The 14,908-nt window shown below is 42.8% G+C and overlaps 1 protein-coding gene across 1 annotated transcript in view; it reads left to right on the forward strand.

Moving 5' to 3' along the window:
* The window catches only part of SH3RF3 (SH3 domain containing ring finger 3), a 304,360-nt gene that overhangs the window by 244,744 nt on the left and 44,708 nt on the right, over positions 1-14,908 (forward strand). The window contains exons 5-6 of the mRNA XM_054162979.1: positions 6,536-6,636; positions 11,715-11,885. Coding sequence (XP_054018954.1) covers positions 6,536-6,636; positions 11,715-11,885 — 272 coding nt within the window. The remainder of the gene's footprint in view (positions 1-6,535; positions 6,637-11,714; positions 11,886-14,908) is intronic.

A 14,908-nucleotide genomic window follows, 5' to 3' on the forward strand; every position in this document is an offset into this window, starting at 1 on the left:
AAAGTTAACTTCCAACACAGGTCACAAAAAGTATCTTGTAAAACAATCTAGCAGTGTTCTATTTTTTTAATATGAGCTGGTTAGTGATACATGGGAGAGAGAACAGGATCTTGAAAGAGGAGGCTCAGAGAGCTTTCATTGACTGTGTCAGGGACTGTGCTGAACACTCTGGCGCATAGTGGCAATCAGGCAGCCACGGAGAGAATTCATCAAGGAGCACAGAGGTGGATGAAGCTGCAGAGCAGAATACTTGTGTGAATGTAAAGGCCAAGATGTGAATAGAGGACCTGAATTCAATGCAGTGGAAGGCAAATGGTCCTGTGGAGTAAAATCTGATGATGAAACCTGATGATAGGCAGACTGGCAAGTATACCATCATGTTGAAGCTCATAGGAGAGAGCAGCTAAAGGAAAATGGGAGTACAATTGGGAAGTAGCCACTGATTTAGAGTTTGAATGCATATGATACTATGCTGTGCAAAGTGCCAAAAATGAATGATTTGTAGGGTCCAGGTCAGCAGGAGATGCAGCAATATTACAGTAATAGACCATAGACAAGAAACTGAATGTCAGGTGGATGAAGGACATACAGGGCTATGGAGATTTCTTATTATTCAGGGGAAGAAAGCAACATAGTCATCTAGAAATACTGAATGGCAATTATGTGATTTCTGCACCCCTAGGACAGTGTGTTGGTACAAGCAAAATAGCACATCAAAGGTAGTTGGGCTCGTGCTTCCAGTAATACAGAAAGTGCAGAAGCCACCACTGTCAGTGCAAACCAGCAAACAGATGATGCTTAGACTGCTATCCTGCTTTCCAGGCTTGAAATCATCTCTGAAGAGTTTGACTGCCTTAGCCCAGGGTGCCTGCAGTGGTCATTGCTAACTGGCATAGCAGCCCCTCTTGAATTCTGCCTTTGATGAAGTGTAGAGAGAGAGGATCACAGAGGCCAAGGAAAAGGTAGCAAACAAACAGGACAAACTGGAAGCATTGGATGGAGGGGTTCAGGCTGCTCAGGAGCTATAGGCAGGGCAAGCAAGGTGGAGGTGTGGCACTATCCATAAGAGAGACTTTTGGCTACACATCCCTTACAGTTAGTGATGATGTGGTGGAGAGCCTCTGGGTAATGATTAAGGTGTTGGAAAGCAAAGGATATGTTGTAGTTGGTGTCTGCTACAGATTAGCCACCCAGGATGTAAGCACTGATGAGGGAATGAGGAAAAATTTCTGCATCAGTAGCCCTTGTCTTTATGGGAGATTTCAAAGGTTTAGGCTGGATGTTAGGAAGAAGTTCTATACAGAGAGAGTGAATGGCCATTGGAATGGGCTGCCTGGGGAGGTGGTGGAGTCACCATCATTGGAGGTGATCAGGAGGAGACTTGATGGGGTGCTTGGTGCCATGGGTTAGTTGATTAGGTGGGTTGGATTGGTTGATAGGTTAGATGCAATGATCTTGAAGGTCTCTTCCAACCTGGTTTATTCTATTCTATTCTAAATTCCCAGACATCAGCTGAGCATATCATGCTGTTGTGACAAACAGGTCTTGGAAGCTCTTAAAGCTTGTAGAAGATAACTTCTTGTCATGAGTACTCAGTCAGCCAGTTAGGAGGGATGCCCTTCTAGACTTGCTTTTTGTGAATGGAGAATGACCCATGAGGGATATGATGGTAGACTTTGCAGGAAGAGTACAGAGATGTGTTCATTTATGAAGGGACAAGACATGAAAGGCCAAAGATCAGTTAGAGTTGAAACTAACCACTGTTGTTTTAGATAACAGAAAAGGCTTTTAAAAGATGTCAATGGCAAAAGGAGGTTTGAAGAAAATATTGGGCTGATACTTATTGAAGATGGTCATCTGACTATCAGGGATTAAAAAAAGTGGGGTTTGCCTTAGTCTTTAATAATACTGATAGACCTTGGGCTGCCCAGGGACCAGCTGAATGCTCATAAGTCCATGGGCACTGATGGGATGCATCCCAGAGTACTGAAGGAGTCAGCAGATGTTATGACAAGGCCCTTCTTGATCATCTACCAAAGGTCTGGAGAGTCTGGGGAGATCCTGGATGGCTGGAAGCTGGCCAGTGTTACTCTAATCCACAGAAAGAATGTGAGGGAAGACCCAGGGAACTCCAGTCCACTTAGTCTAGTCTCAGTTCCTGGAAAAATTATTGAGAAGATCATACTGAGTACTATTTGAAAGGCATTTAAAGAATAATGCAGTGGTGAGTTGAAAAGTCCCCCCAACATTAAATTGCCAGACCAACTCAGTTGGAAGCAAATGAAGGTGTATTTACAAGCAAAACTACAATCTAAAATGACATGCAATGAATATATACAAAATACACAATATCTACATATATTTACAGGTATTTACAATTTATAAACAGCACTAGAACCCCCCTGGACAAACCAAGGGAGCTAATAGCTTCCCCTTCCCTGCTCCCCTCCCTTCTCCCCTCTCCCCCCCCTTACCCCCCCTTTCCACTGCCACCTGTACACAAAGGACAAGAGAAAGAGCAGAGAGCTAATTGTTATAGTCAGCCACAACAAAGAACACAGCCGAGGTCAGCAAAGCCAAGCAGAAGCACAAGTTAGTATCTCCCAGAGCGTGGAAGCCAAAAAGAGAGAGAAAGATAGTTTACAGAACTGGCTTATGTTGGCAATTTGTCCAATAGGATTATGTAGAGCTTTTCTTTTTTCTTTTTCTTTTCTTTTTACATCCAACGGCAACCTGTTTATATTCTACCACTTTCTGTTCAAGATCTGTGGGAAATTTTCTAGGCATAGCCTGAAACTACCACAAGCAGCAATCAGGAACGATAAACATGAGTTCACAAAGAGAAAGTTTTGTTTAACTAATTTGATATCCATCCTTGTCTGAGCAGCTCACCCACCTAGTGGATGGAGGGAAGGTGGTAGATGTATCTTTTCTGGATTTTATTAAGGCTCTTGATACTATTGCTAGGGAGCATCCTTTTGGACAAGTTGTCCAGATGTGGGATGAGGGGGTTTGCAGTGTGCTGGGTGAAGAACTGGCTCAAGGACAGAGGTCAAAGGGCTGCAGTGAATGAAGCTGTATCTGTCTGGTGACCAGTCACCAGCAATGTTCCTCAAGGTTTAATTCTAGGGCCAGTTCTGATCAATATGTTTATCAACAACCTGCATGCAGGAGTTGCGTGCACCATTAGTCAGTTTGCTGATGACACCAAACTGGGAGGTGCTCTTTACTTTCTTGAGGGACAAGATGCCTTGTAAAGGGGTCTAGGTAGATTGGAGCACTGGGCTATGATTAATGGGAGGAAATTTAGTAAGTCAAAATACCAAATTCTGCACATAGAACAGAATAATGCCAAGCATAAGTATAAACTGAGAGTGGAGCAGCTGGAGAATACCTGCAGAAAGGGGTTCTGGTTGCCAAGCAGGCTCAATGGGAGTCAGAACTGTGCCCTGGCGGCCAAGAGGGCAAACTGCACTCTAGGGTGCATCAAACACAGTAAAACCAGCTGGCCAAAAGAGGTGTTTGTCCTGTTGTATTCAGCGTTGGTGTGGCTTCACTTTAAGTCCTGTGTGCAGTTCAGGGGCCTACAGTTTAAGAAGGAGGTGAAGGTCCTTGAATGTGTCCAGAGGAGGGCAACAAAACTGGTGAAAGGGCTGTCAGGAATGTCCTGTGAGGAGCAGCTGAGGAATTTGGGTTTGTCGGGTTTGGAAGGAAGAGACTGAGGGACAACTTCATTCCTCTCTACAGCTTCCTGAAGAGGGGAAGTCGAGAGAGCGATTCAGTGATGGCACACATAGGAGTGGTTCAAAGCTGCACAGGATAAGGTTCAGACTGTACATTAGAAAGCATTGCTTTGCTGAGAGAGTGGTGAAGCCCTGTAACAGGCTTCCTAGTAAGGTGCTCAATGCCCCAGGCCTGTCAGCATTAAAGAAGCATTTGGACAATGCCTTTAACAACACACTTTGAATTTTGGTCAGCTCTGAAATGATCAGGCAGTTGGACTAGAAGATGATTTTAGGTCCCTTAAATTGAAATAGTCTGTTCTATTTTATTTCTATTCTACACTGCTGTGATCTTCTCTGCCTTTGGCAGTTGCACTCTAACGCTATTCACACAGCTCCCTTTTTTCACAAAGTAAAAACAAAAGTTTTGTCCTACCAAGAAAGCGTGGGGACCAATCTGTTTCCTTAGAGGCAATTTCTTTAGCCCAGAGTAGGCATGCACTGGTGGCACAACATGAAGAAGTTTGAACCAGCTCTATTTCACACCTCTTGGGTTATGCAGCTGCCAGGTCTCTCTGCTCAGCATCTTCCTCAATCCCTAACCCCATTAATCAACTCAAAATAAAAAATGAGGGATCATTCTCCAGTTATCCCTACATTTTTTTGAGTGGGTTGGGTTTTCTTCTGTAAGTTGATATTACCTCACAGATGTGACAGGCAGGATTAGTAAAGCCTTAGTCACATAACTGGAAAGATTGCTTACTTCTACACATAGGACTAAAAGCTGCCTGAAACCTTCCTTGTTTGAGCAAGTAGCCAAAAAGTGAGGTGAAATAATGAGAAAAAAGAAGATGTACTTGTCACTACAGCTTCATGTTTGAGCATAAATGGTGAGAAAGAAGACAGCTTGCTGCTTGTTGCCAAAAGCTGTGGCATCACAGAGCAGTGTTTTCATGTTTTGCTGCATGATTTCCTAATTATACTGTGTTAATATGCAGCAAAGCAATATAGCTTAGCAATGCACTATCAGGTCATGGCACTGTAATAATTATATGGGTTATTTGGAATAAGGTCACTTTGGAATCCATTAATTAAGTAGTAATGAGTGATGGGTTTAATTCAGCATCTTGGTTTCTAAGCGCAAAAAATGTCCTAATGGTTCTGTTCCTAAAATAAGTCAATATTTACTGTTCACTAGCATTTAGAAACAGAAAAGCTGGACTGGAGGTTTGTGAACTGCTCAGAAGCTTTGTTGTATATTACAGGCTCTGTCTGAACCGGGAATTTGTGCATAACCTTTAGATCTTACTTTGTAGAGCCACTCCGTGTATGGATGCGTATGTGGCATTTGCTTAGCTTTACTGAAAAAACAGACTTTTTCTCACACAAACTGTTACAAGTCCCATCAGCCCAGCTCTAGCCTGTCTTTGCAGCAAAGATCTGTTGCTACAGGCCTTGGCATTGCTTCAGGAGAAGTTTCCAGTCAGGATTCAGTTTTGACATGGAAGAACGAGAACTTTGGTGACACAACTCAAAAGACCCTGCCCTACATACATTTGCTGAGTATTAAGCTTTGCAAAATGAATGATTGCATTTAGATTTGCCTTCCAACATTAATAGCTGGGAAAGATCAGTCCTCAAATAAGAGTGGGTATAGAATAGAATACATAGAATACATAGAATAAACCAGGTTGGAAGAGACCTTCAAGATCATCGCGTCCAACCCATCAAAGGGGTATCTATTTGCTGTGTTGAAAGCAGATTGGACTCCTGCTTTCTCCATTCAGAGGTACTCCTGTTTTGTTGTTGCCACCTTTTTCATAAGAAGAATATTCCTGATAGTTCACAGAAATGAGGCTGTGTTTTGGAAATTGAATAAATCTTCTTCTCTATCCATAACCATGAACCAAAAGAGTACAAATATGAAAACAAGCTTTGGAGGGGGAAAGCTTACTTTTATCAACGGTACTATTGCAGAGATGGACGTGTTCAACTAATTTTACTAAGGAGTTGACTGTGACCGTTTGAGGCTGTGCCTTTAAGAAAAGGGACAGTACTGGGACACTGGCTAGATGTTTTTCGGTACTAGAACAAAAACATTCTGATATCCTAAACGAATTTCATTGGTGGATGGACAAAGTGCAACTTTAAATTGTAGGGCAGCTGGAACTTTCCTTCAGTTTTCTCCCTTTGCTTTTCCTTTCAGCTGGACTGCTTCTGGGCTTCTGGCCAACTAACAGATGAGAGGCACTAACTCCTGTACCAGGCCTTCTTTTCCTGTCTCGTTAACCACCCTTTTCTCTCTTTTTCTACCTCTTTGGGGGAGAAGGGAGGTAGGGGGGTGAAGGGGGCACAGGGGGAAGCCCCCTCTGTGGGGGGTCTGGTTTCTGACTGTGTTTATTTGCTGTATATTTCTGTATATATTGTACAATACCTGTATTTGTGGTGTTACATATAATCTGCTTCCTATATATACTTGTAAATATAGTCTGCTTTCTCCGACTGAGTTAGCCGTGGTTTCTTACTCTGTGGGGGAAGGAAAGCGGAGCCTTTCCTTTCAACCCACCACAGTTGACTTGTTTTGTTATTCTAAAACTTTTAAGTTCTGCACACAAGGTACAGGTAAATGGAAATGCTGCTAATAGCTTTGATATCCTTTGTGTCAGAAATGTATCTTTCACATGTGTAAGGCTAAAAGGATATTTTTAAATGTAGTACCATGACCTCAGAAAGTCTGTGAATTAATAAAACTTAACGATTTTTCCTCTGAGCCTCATCTTAATCCCTGTATGTTCTTCTTTGTGTATTTTCAGGATTCCTCTTCAATTGGAGCAACCACAGTGGCTGGTCCCAGGACAAGTGCAATAATTGGAGATCAGGGAACACCACCGAAGGTTCAGCTCCCCCTCAATATGTAAGCAGATCATCTCAGTCACTGCATACTCTTTGTTTCCAATCGTGTGCATGTGTGTGCATGTGTTTGAAATCTGACAGCCTGATCTCTGCACAAGAGCACTCTGAAAAGAGAGAGATCACCGTTTCATACATGGCCCAGCCTCAGCCTCAGCTGAAAAATGAGTAGAGAAAGACAAGACTTCCCCCTTTCTCTGAGAGCCCTTTTAGACTCCTGGTGTAGTTATTATAGCTCCGTGAATCACCATGAAGCAAACAGAATGCCTCTCACCTACAGAAATTTCCTTTATTTAAAGCTTTTGTAGAGGTGCAGTCCCATGCAACCAAATACCTGATACATTCATCGTTAACCAGAAAAAAACCACAAAACTACCCAGTTGCATTTTAGTGCCATAAACAAAGGCAACAAATGAGCTTCGTGTCATGGGCATATGGATTTACTGAATAATGTGTAGAGTAACAGAATGTTATTCTGCTTGGTTTATCTGGTACCTGTCTAGTTAAACTACTGAAGCCATTCTTCTCATCACATAGAACTTGTGAAAGCAGTACAACTATATACAGACATCCATGCATATGCACACCAGTATTTTATGATTCTGTAATATGGCTATGTGGTGGGTTAACGCCCATTCTGAAAACATAAAACAAAGCAGGGTGGAGGGCTTGTGGGTACTTTGCCCTCCCTGCAGGGCATTTTCCCCCTGGGAAGCTGAGTCTGTTCCACTCCCTGCTCCCTGCCCAGCTAGGGTATAAAAAGCAGCTATTAGAATACATAGAATGCATAGAATAAACCAGGTTGGAAGAGACCTTCAAGATCATCGCGTCCAACCCATCAACCAAGGGAGGACATTGCTTCCCAGAAAGAACACTACTGCCCACTGCAGGCTTGAACTCATGAGTTTCCCTGTAAGATTAGCTCTCCTTTTGGCTCCTGCCTCCCCTGGATGAGCACTACTGTGGCTGCTTTCCTGCTCCTCTGCCACGTGGTGGGGCCTGATCCTTCTCCCTGCTGCCTCTGCACCCTTCAGAGAGAGACTGGTTTTGTATTATTCTTCTTTGTCCTCCTCCCATCCATCCTTGTTCCTTGCCCTTGTGAACCTTTCCTGTTCTTGTTATATATATATATAGTTTAAAGAAAACTCTTTACCTCTCTACTTCCAACCCGACTCCAAATTATTGTTTGGTCGATTTGCCCCTTCCTTTTTTTTCCCCTCTCTGTTGGGAGGGAGGAGGGAGGAAGGCGGGGAGTGATTCTCAGCCTTGCCCCCATCTGAGCTCTTAACTCCCAGTTAAGGATTAAACCATCACAGGCTAAAACAAGGTCTGAATCTACAAATAAATACTAAACTAACATAGCAAATCTGCTTTAAGGAGAATAGAGGAGTTGGAATAGAACCAAAACAAATTTGTTCTTGGCTGCCAAGGTGAGATCCTCATACCTGAAGGGTACCACACATCACTGATTGCCCAACGGAGAGGTCTCATCATCACCCTGTGGTTACCTTGTGCAGTTGTGTAGTACATAGTGAGGCACAAATTTATTTCAAGCATTGCTCAGACTCGGAAGCAGTAACTGGCAGTATTTCCAGTATTTAGCTGCTGAATCAGGACATTTGCCAGCTCTCTGTCAATGCCCCTGTCTCCATGGCTGAGCAAGCCTCCCGCTCCCACTCCCATGCTTCTCCTGTCATCTCCCTCGTGAAGCAGCCTCGTACTCCAGTCTGTCATTTTGCATTTGTGAGCCAAGTTCCAGTCAAAAAGAAAGTGTAATCTGAAAACTGTAGGAGAGCTGTGGGCGTACAACCCTAAGCAGAGCCCTGGGGCTTCTGAGTTATAAGTAGTCACAGGCAGCTCCCCTAGGCCAAGAACATGAGCTACTTTCTCTCTTAGGCCTTTTTTTTTTTTTAGGAAACTTAGAATAAACATTTTGGCTTCTTTTAGGTCTTGCTCCCTAACCCTTAGCCTCACTGTTTCACATAGCCCAGAATAACTTGCTGTTGTATTTTGCAAGATTTCAGATTGTTGTTTTCACACATTATTCTTAGTTGTAGAGGATTTACTGGTGAAGTTTCACACTTAAAATTAAGAGAACACTGAAATGTCTAAAGGCTTTGGCTTAAGACAAAATCAACCTCAGCAAATGTGATCACTGGGCATGATTCCCTGCCAGAGGAAAAGCTCAGAAACACTTTCTGAGGAGGGAAGCTGCCTGAATTTTTTCAGCTGTGTGTGAGAGTAAGCACCCTGCTAGCTCTCCCTCAGCCCCCTCTCAGATAGCACAAAGGGTGTACTTTTGTCCCCATGTGGCAGGTGGCCAGGCAGTGGACCCAGGCTGGGCCTCTCTCTGTGCTTGAAGAAGCCACTGTCTCTTTGCAGACTAATAAAAGAAAACCCCAGGGACAAGCACCCTTACTGCCCCACACAAGGGGTCTCATGAGAGCAGAGCAGAGCAGAGGTGCAGAATCATTTCTCTCATCCTGCTGGTCACACTTCTTTTGATGCAGCAGAGGATATGGTTGCCTACTGGGCTGCATGTGCCCACTGGCCATCAGAATGTGCTGCCCAGGGAGGTGGTGGAGTTACCATCACTGGAGGTGTTTAGGAAGTGACTGGGTGGGGTGCTCGGTGCCATGGTTTAGTTGATTAGATAGTGTTGGATGGTCGGTTGGACTCGATGATCTCAAAGGTCTCTTCCAACCTGGTTAATTCTATTCTATTCTATTCTATTCTATTCTATTCTATTCTATTCTATTCTATTCTATTCAGTGGTGGGATCACACCACCACAAAGGAAGCACTGATCATCTCCATTGTCCCAGGGTCACACTGTGTGGTTATCACATACAAGTTTTCATCAGTTTAGCCATACAGAGATTGGTCAGAAGTCTGTGCTGGCCTGTGGTACACCTTCTTTTAGTCTCTGCAAGGATTCTAATATCCTCTCCAGAGAACGTTCAGGCTTATTGTAATGTTGGATATTCAGACTGACTGGAGGCTGAGTCAAGGGAATTTGCAGAGAGATGAACAGAAAGAAGCTAGAAGGAGAGCTGGAGATAGCTACAAGGGAAAGCAGCCTATGAGTCACTTAGGGCAATTTTCCTTGCACCTTCTTCCATCATCTCAACCTGTAAATTACATTATTACATGTAGCCCTCTGGGGAAAGGTCTTAGTGAGTATATCTAAAAGGCTCTGTCCTTGACCTTCTACTTTATACATAGTTCTGAATATGAGCCCTGTGTAAACAGCAACTTTAAAAGGGCTGCCCCTCAAAGCCACACTTTCTGCTCCCATGAGCGAGTGCAGTCTGGCACTTTACATTATGTCCTAGCAGAATACAGTGCTGAAGCATTAGCACTGAAGCATGCAACCATATTTCATGCAAAGGTAATGCATTTTAATGTTCCTCAGTTCATGTGTAGCTGCATGTTTTCCACCAGGTGAACAGCTATAGGCTTGCATAGGCCCACCTGATTGTATAAACTAAGCAAAGGATGCACAGGATGTTTTCTCCCATCTGTCAACTAATGAAATACAGTTTCTGATTAGGTCTTTGTACCCCCATGCATGTGGTAAACAGAGCCAGGCACATCAGCCTAAGTATGCCCCAAGGAGCTGTTACCAAATATTTCATATTCTGCTCATTGCTGCTGTTTATTTACTGCCTTCAGAATAAAAATAAAGAAATCTACCAGTACTATAAAGGAGTAGAATCAGGAAAACTAACAGGATTTCTTCTCAATTATACTTCCTGAAAAGCTTAAGTAAAAAGCCATGTATCATTTTTATTTGCTGCAAGTCTGCAGTCACAGTGGTTATAGTTTCCATTGTTTCTATGGTGCACTGCTGTAAGGTGGGCAGCAAGCCTCTTCTCACCCACCCCTGAGCCTAAGAGCATTCTGCTGCACTTCATAGTGTAAATGCACTTTCTGTAAGTGTTGCCCCATTTGTCCTAATCTCTCTGCACTGCCTATAAGGCACAAATGAAAATCAAAAATAAAAATCAAGAAGGCACAACTTTGACCAAGAATTATCAGAAATCTCTTTTTGCATTTGTACAAAGGTGACAATACCAGAAAAAAAAACCCCAGCTGATATTTACAAAAAACCTGTTGTTGTCTCTGGGTGTGTATTTTTACCATCCTGGCCCAGCTTTCTATTATTTCCCAAAGTGCAAGCAATCATTCTTAATTTTCAACAAGGCTCTCTCTAAACAGAAAGAATATCTTTAGGGACTTCAAGTTGTAGTCATTTCACAACATTAGATACATCCCCGAAGTAGTACCAGAAGAACAAACGAGAGATAAAAAGAAGGATTCTAAACAAAGGGAATAAATAAAAGCTGTAATTAAATAAATAAAAAGTTCTACATTAAAGAGTTAGTAGAATACTTGCATGTAAAATGTTCAAAGCCAACTTCACTTAATTAAAAATCCCTTTTCAGAATCTGGCCCTCAGTCACTTTCTAGTTTACCCACATAAGACAGGAATTACCATACCAGATCAGAACTGTTTGGTGGGTTGTTTCTAAAACTGGCCAGCATAAATACCATTGAGGAAGCTGCAAGAAAAGCTGCCTTCAATGTTTTTGAAGTAGCCTACCCATAAAAAGAGTTGTTTCTGAAAGTCCAGAGCAGGGTGGCTTGTATGCATCCTCAAGCATATGAATTTATACTTCATTTAAATGTTAGCCTTGCAAAACCTTCCTACTCAAGTCCTGGTTACTCTGGCTGCTTCTGTAATTACCTTGTCCTTCTGAAACTGCTGCGAATTCCTTAACTTCAATGCTGCTTTGTAGCAGTGTTTTGGTTTGGTTGTTCCTGAGCAAGAATTATATCCTATGAATTTCTAAATTACCCTCTCCCTTGAATCTCATTAGTTATTCCCTTACTGTCTTAGCATCCAGCTGACCTTGTCTCTGCCATTCTTTATTTGGTGTGCTGTAATGGTGTCCCTTTCTAACCACCATTTCTGAGAAGGGTTTCTGCTCACTTTCTCCTCTGTAAGGCTGGTAGAAGCAGGACAGGTGGTAATTGATGTCAGCTGTGTGCTTTCTTCTGGTGTAACCTCTCCCTGCAGCTACCTAGCCCTGTACGCCTACAAGCCTCAGAAGAATGACGAGCTGGAGCTCCGCAAAGGTGAGATGTACCGGGTCATTGAGAAGTGCCAGGACGGCTGGTTCAAGGGAACATCTCTGAGGAGTGGCATGTCCGGCGTCTTTCCAGGAAACTATGTCACGCCTGTTTCAAGGTGAGGACCGCTGACCAAGGTGCTTGAGCTGGGGCTGAGAGGGATTCTGTGACTGGAGGATGCTGAAAACAGCATAGCTCTGCTTGTAAATCACGTTGCTCTTCCAGAAATTTTCTGGTGACATTGCAGGCTTGGCTAGCAGATCTTGCTGGTTGTAGCATTGAGACTACCCATGTTCTCAGAAGACTTGAGTCGTTGTGTTAGATGATGACATTTTCAACCTCTGACATTACAAATTCTGATGAACCTAATTTTACTATTGTAAAGAACCTGTTGGCAAATGATATTTTGATTATTATCAAATTACTGGGCATGTATTAGAGATAAACTAAGGAATGTTTGTGTCTTTTCAGTAGCTCTTCATGCAGATTTTGTTTCCTTAAATGAAAGATTTTTCATTGTTTGGATCTGGACTAATGTTGAACCATTAAAATGCAAAAGTAGCAGGGGAGTTCAGTAAAGTGTCTGATTTTAGTTACCTTTCTCTCAGCTACAGAAGATAAGAAAAGGAAAAAAATGGCGTGTTTGGGGAGGAATGTCATTTGTCAGAATTCAATACTGGACAACACCAAATCAAAGGTTGCTTCTGGCCTAGAGCCCACTCTTAAATAGTCTGCAAGCTGAGAACAAGACTGTCACAGACTGTTTTGCCCCACATGCTCCTTACATTTGAATGTTGCCATGTTTATGCCTATGTCTCCTTTAGAGCAATCACAGGTTTGCAAACTAAACTCACTTCTGAAATGCTCTCAGTCTCTCCTCCCACATGCACATGGTCTCCACCATCTTTCATTCCTCACCCAAGAAAGACACCTCACAACTCTGACAGTGTTGGTCTTAAAAAAATGATCCAGTTTTGTTCCGTCTTCAGTTTGTGTTTGTGGTGGGTTGGAAGGCAGATCCTCTCTTGCCTCCCACCAGGGCAGAAAAATGAATGAGACTCACACAAACAGATTGCAGAAGTGATGGAAAGTTTAAACAGAAAAGCAGTGAGTGTTTTAACAGAGAGCTACAAGCACAGTGACAAAAGAAGGTCCCAAAGCATGCCCAGAAGTCTCCCCAGCATTTCCCTTCTCCCTACCTGAGGGTACACCCAAAACCTCCAGGGCTCTTTCTTCCTCCCTCTCCACTGTTAGACTAATCTCAGCTGGCCAGATCTGAGATTGCCTTTCCCCTTTCTCCTGGCATTAGGCCTAGCCAGGCACAAGAGGCCATGAGATAACTCCCTTTCCATTACCAGATAGGGAGCATCTCTCACAGGAGCTGCAAGGGAAGAAAGAGGAAGTGTGAGACCTTGCTGATAGATTTATAGGGAGCAGGACATTATGGGGATGAAATACACAGCTTCCTGTGTCCACCCACTGGGCTGGACACCCGGGGCACCAGAGGTGTATCTTGTGTGGCAGCAGTAGGAGGCACCCAGCCTAAACTGCCAGAGTGTTTTCTAATATGTGGACTAGGCAAAACCAAAAGTGAAGAATAAAATAGAAGACAATAACTAAGCCTGATAACAGCTCTTGTATTGCATTTTGGGTTAAAAACAAAACAAAATCCAAACTGCAACAACACCAAACCCACAAAAACAACAACAGCAACAAAACCCAAACAAACAAACAAAACCCCCACACCATTAATTCATGAGTTCTTCAACTGTTCATCAACCTAAATGTATTTACCTGATTTTATAGAACCCCCTAGCTGTCTTCACTCCTTTCCTCTTCAGGTCTTAATTAGTAAAGAAGTTTGTGCTGAAGGGTTGGTGATCTGAATCAGCAAGACTTTATTAAATGCAGCATGTCACAGCTAGAACAAGACAGAGAGAAGTGCTAAAGGGCAAAAGTGCTTTCTACAAAACCCAAGAGCAGCTTTATGGTTATTTTTATGATCCTGTGAGCTAATTAAGTTTCTCTATAAATCATCCTCAGTGTGATAAATTTGATAGCAACAAAATCTCCTATTTGCTGCACTTTCAACGTACTTTGTTCCCCTTTGACAACAATACAAAGGATTAGATTCATAAATGTTTTTATGACACTCCCTATAAAACCCAAGAAAAAGATGCTGCTGATGAATTTACTAGCACTGACCTAGATTTATAAGGTGCCAGAGCACACATGTGCACAGAGTATGGTGGAAAAAAGACCCTTTAGATGGATGGACAGGCACAGCACAACAGGGAAAACTACCACATCCAATGTCTGTCCAGCTCTGTGGGAGTCACAGATAGTTTCTGTACATGTCAGTGTGCTTATTTGCCTGAACACATCTCTCTCTTAGGTGCACTTTTCTGGCAAACTCAGTCTAGTGCAGATGGCCAAGTCAGCTCCAGCTGAACCTTGCTACTACCCTGCCAGCATGTCACAGCAGATGACAGACAGTCAAGATTTCCATCTGGTGGGATTCCCAGCTCTTCCCTACCTGGTGGGATTCCCAGCTCTTCCCTACCTGGTGGCTGATTTAAAACAAATTAATTGAAATTAAAAAAGAAAAAAGAAAAGAAAAAGCCATAAAAAACCCAAATCAAACCAGATTCATTTAGCAAAATCTAATCCAGGCATACTTTGTACCATGAGATGAGTGAAGTTAGTGACACCACAGATCTGTTTTTCCTCCTGTGATTTTGAGGGGAGAGGGGATTGGGCTGAACAGATGACTATCTTTTGTACTTTTGTGTTGTATCTTCCAAGCTATGTTTTGATCTCTGTCAGAATTTCACTCTTTTAGCTCTTCTCGTTTCCATTATTCTCTTAGGGTTACTTCTTCTGTCTTTCTTGTTCTCTTAATCATACCAGATTGTTCAGCATAATCCTTCTTTCTGCTTTTCTCCACTCTGTGGTCCCACAAAACAGTTCTGGGGCCTCATATGCTCTCCCACTCCCACCCCTCATAGTTTGGCCTTGTACCCTTTCTATTATCCTTTCCCTGCTTGCTAACCTTCTGCACTGTCTCATTTTCATTTTCTCCACTGTATTTTTTTTCTGCATCATATTCTTTCCACTCTTTTTTCCCTGGTGGAGGACCTT

The sequence above is a fragment of the Dryobates pubescens genome, chromosome 7, assembly GCF_014839835.1.
Source record: "Dryobates pubescens isolate bDryPub1 chromosome 7, bDryPub1.pri, whole genome shotgun sequence".
Taxonomy (NCBI): Eukaryota; Metazoa; Chordata; class Aves; order Piciformes; family Picidae; genus Dryobates; species Dryobates pubescens.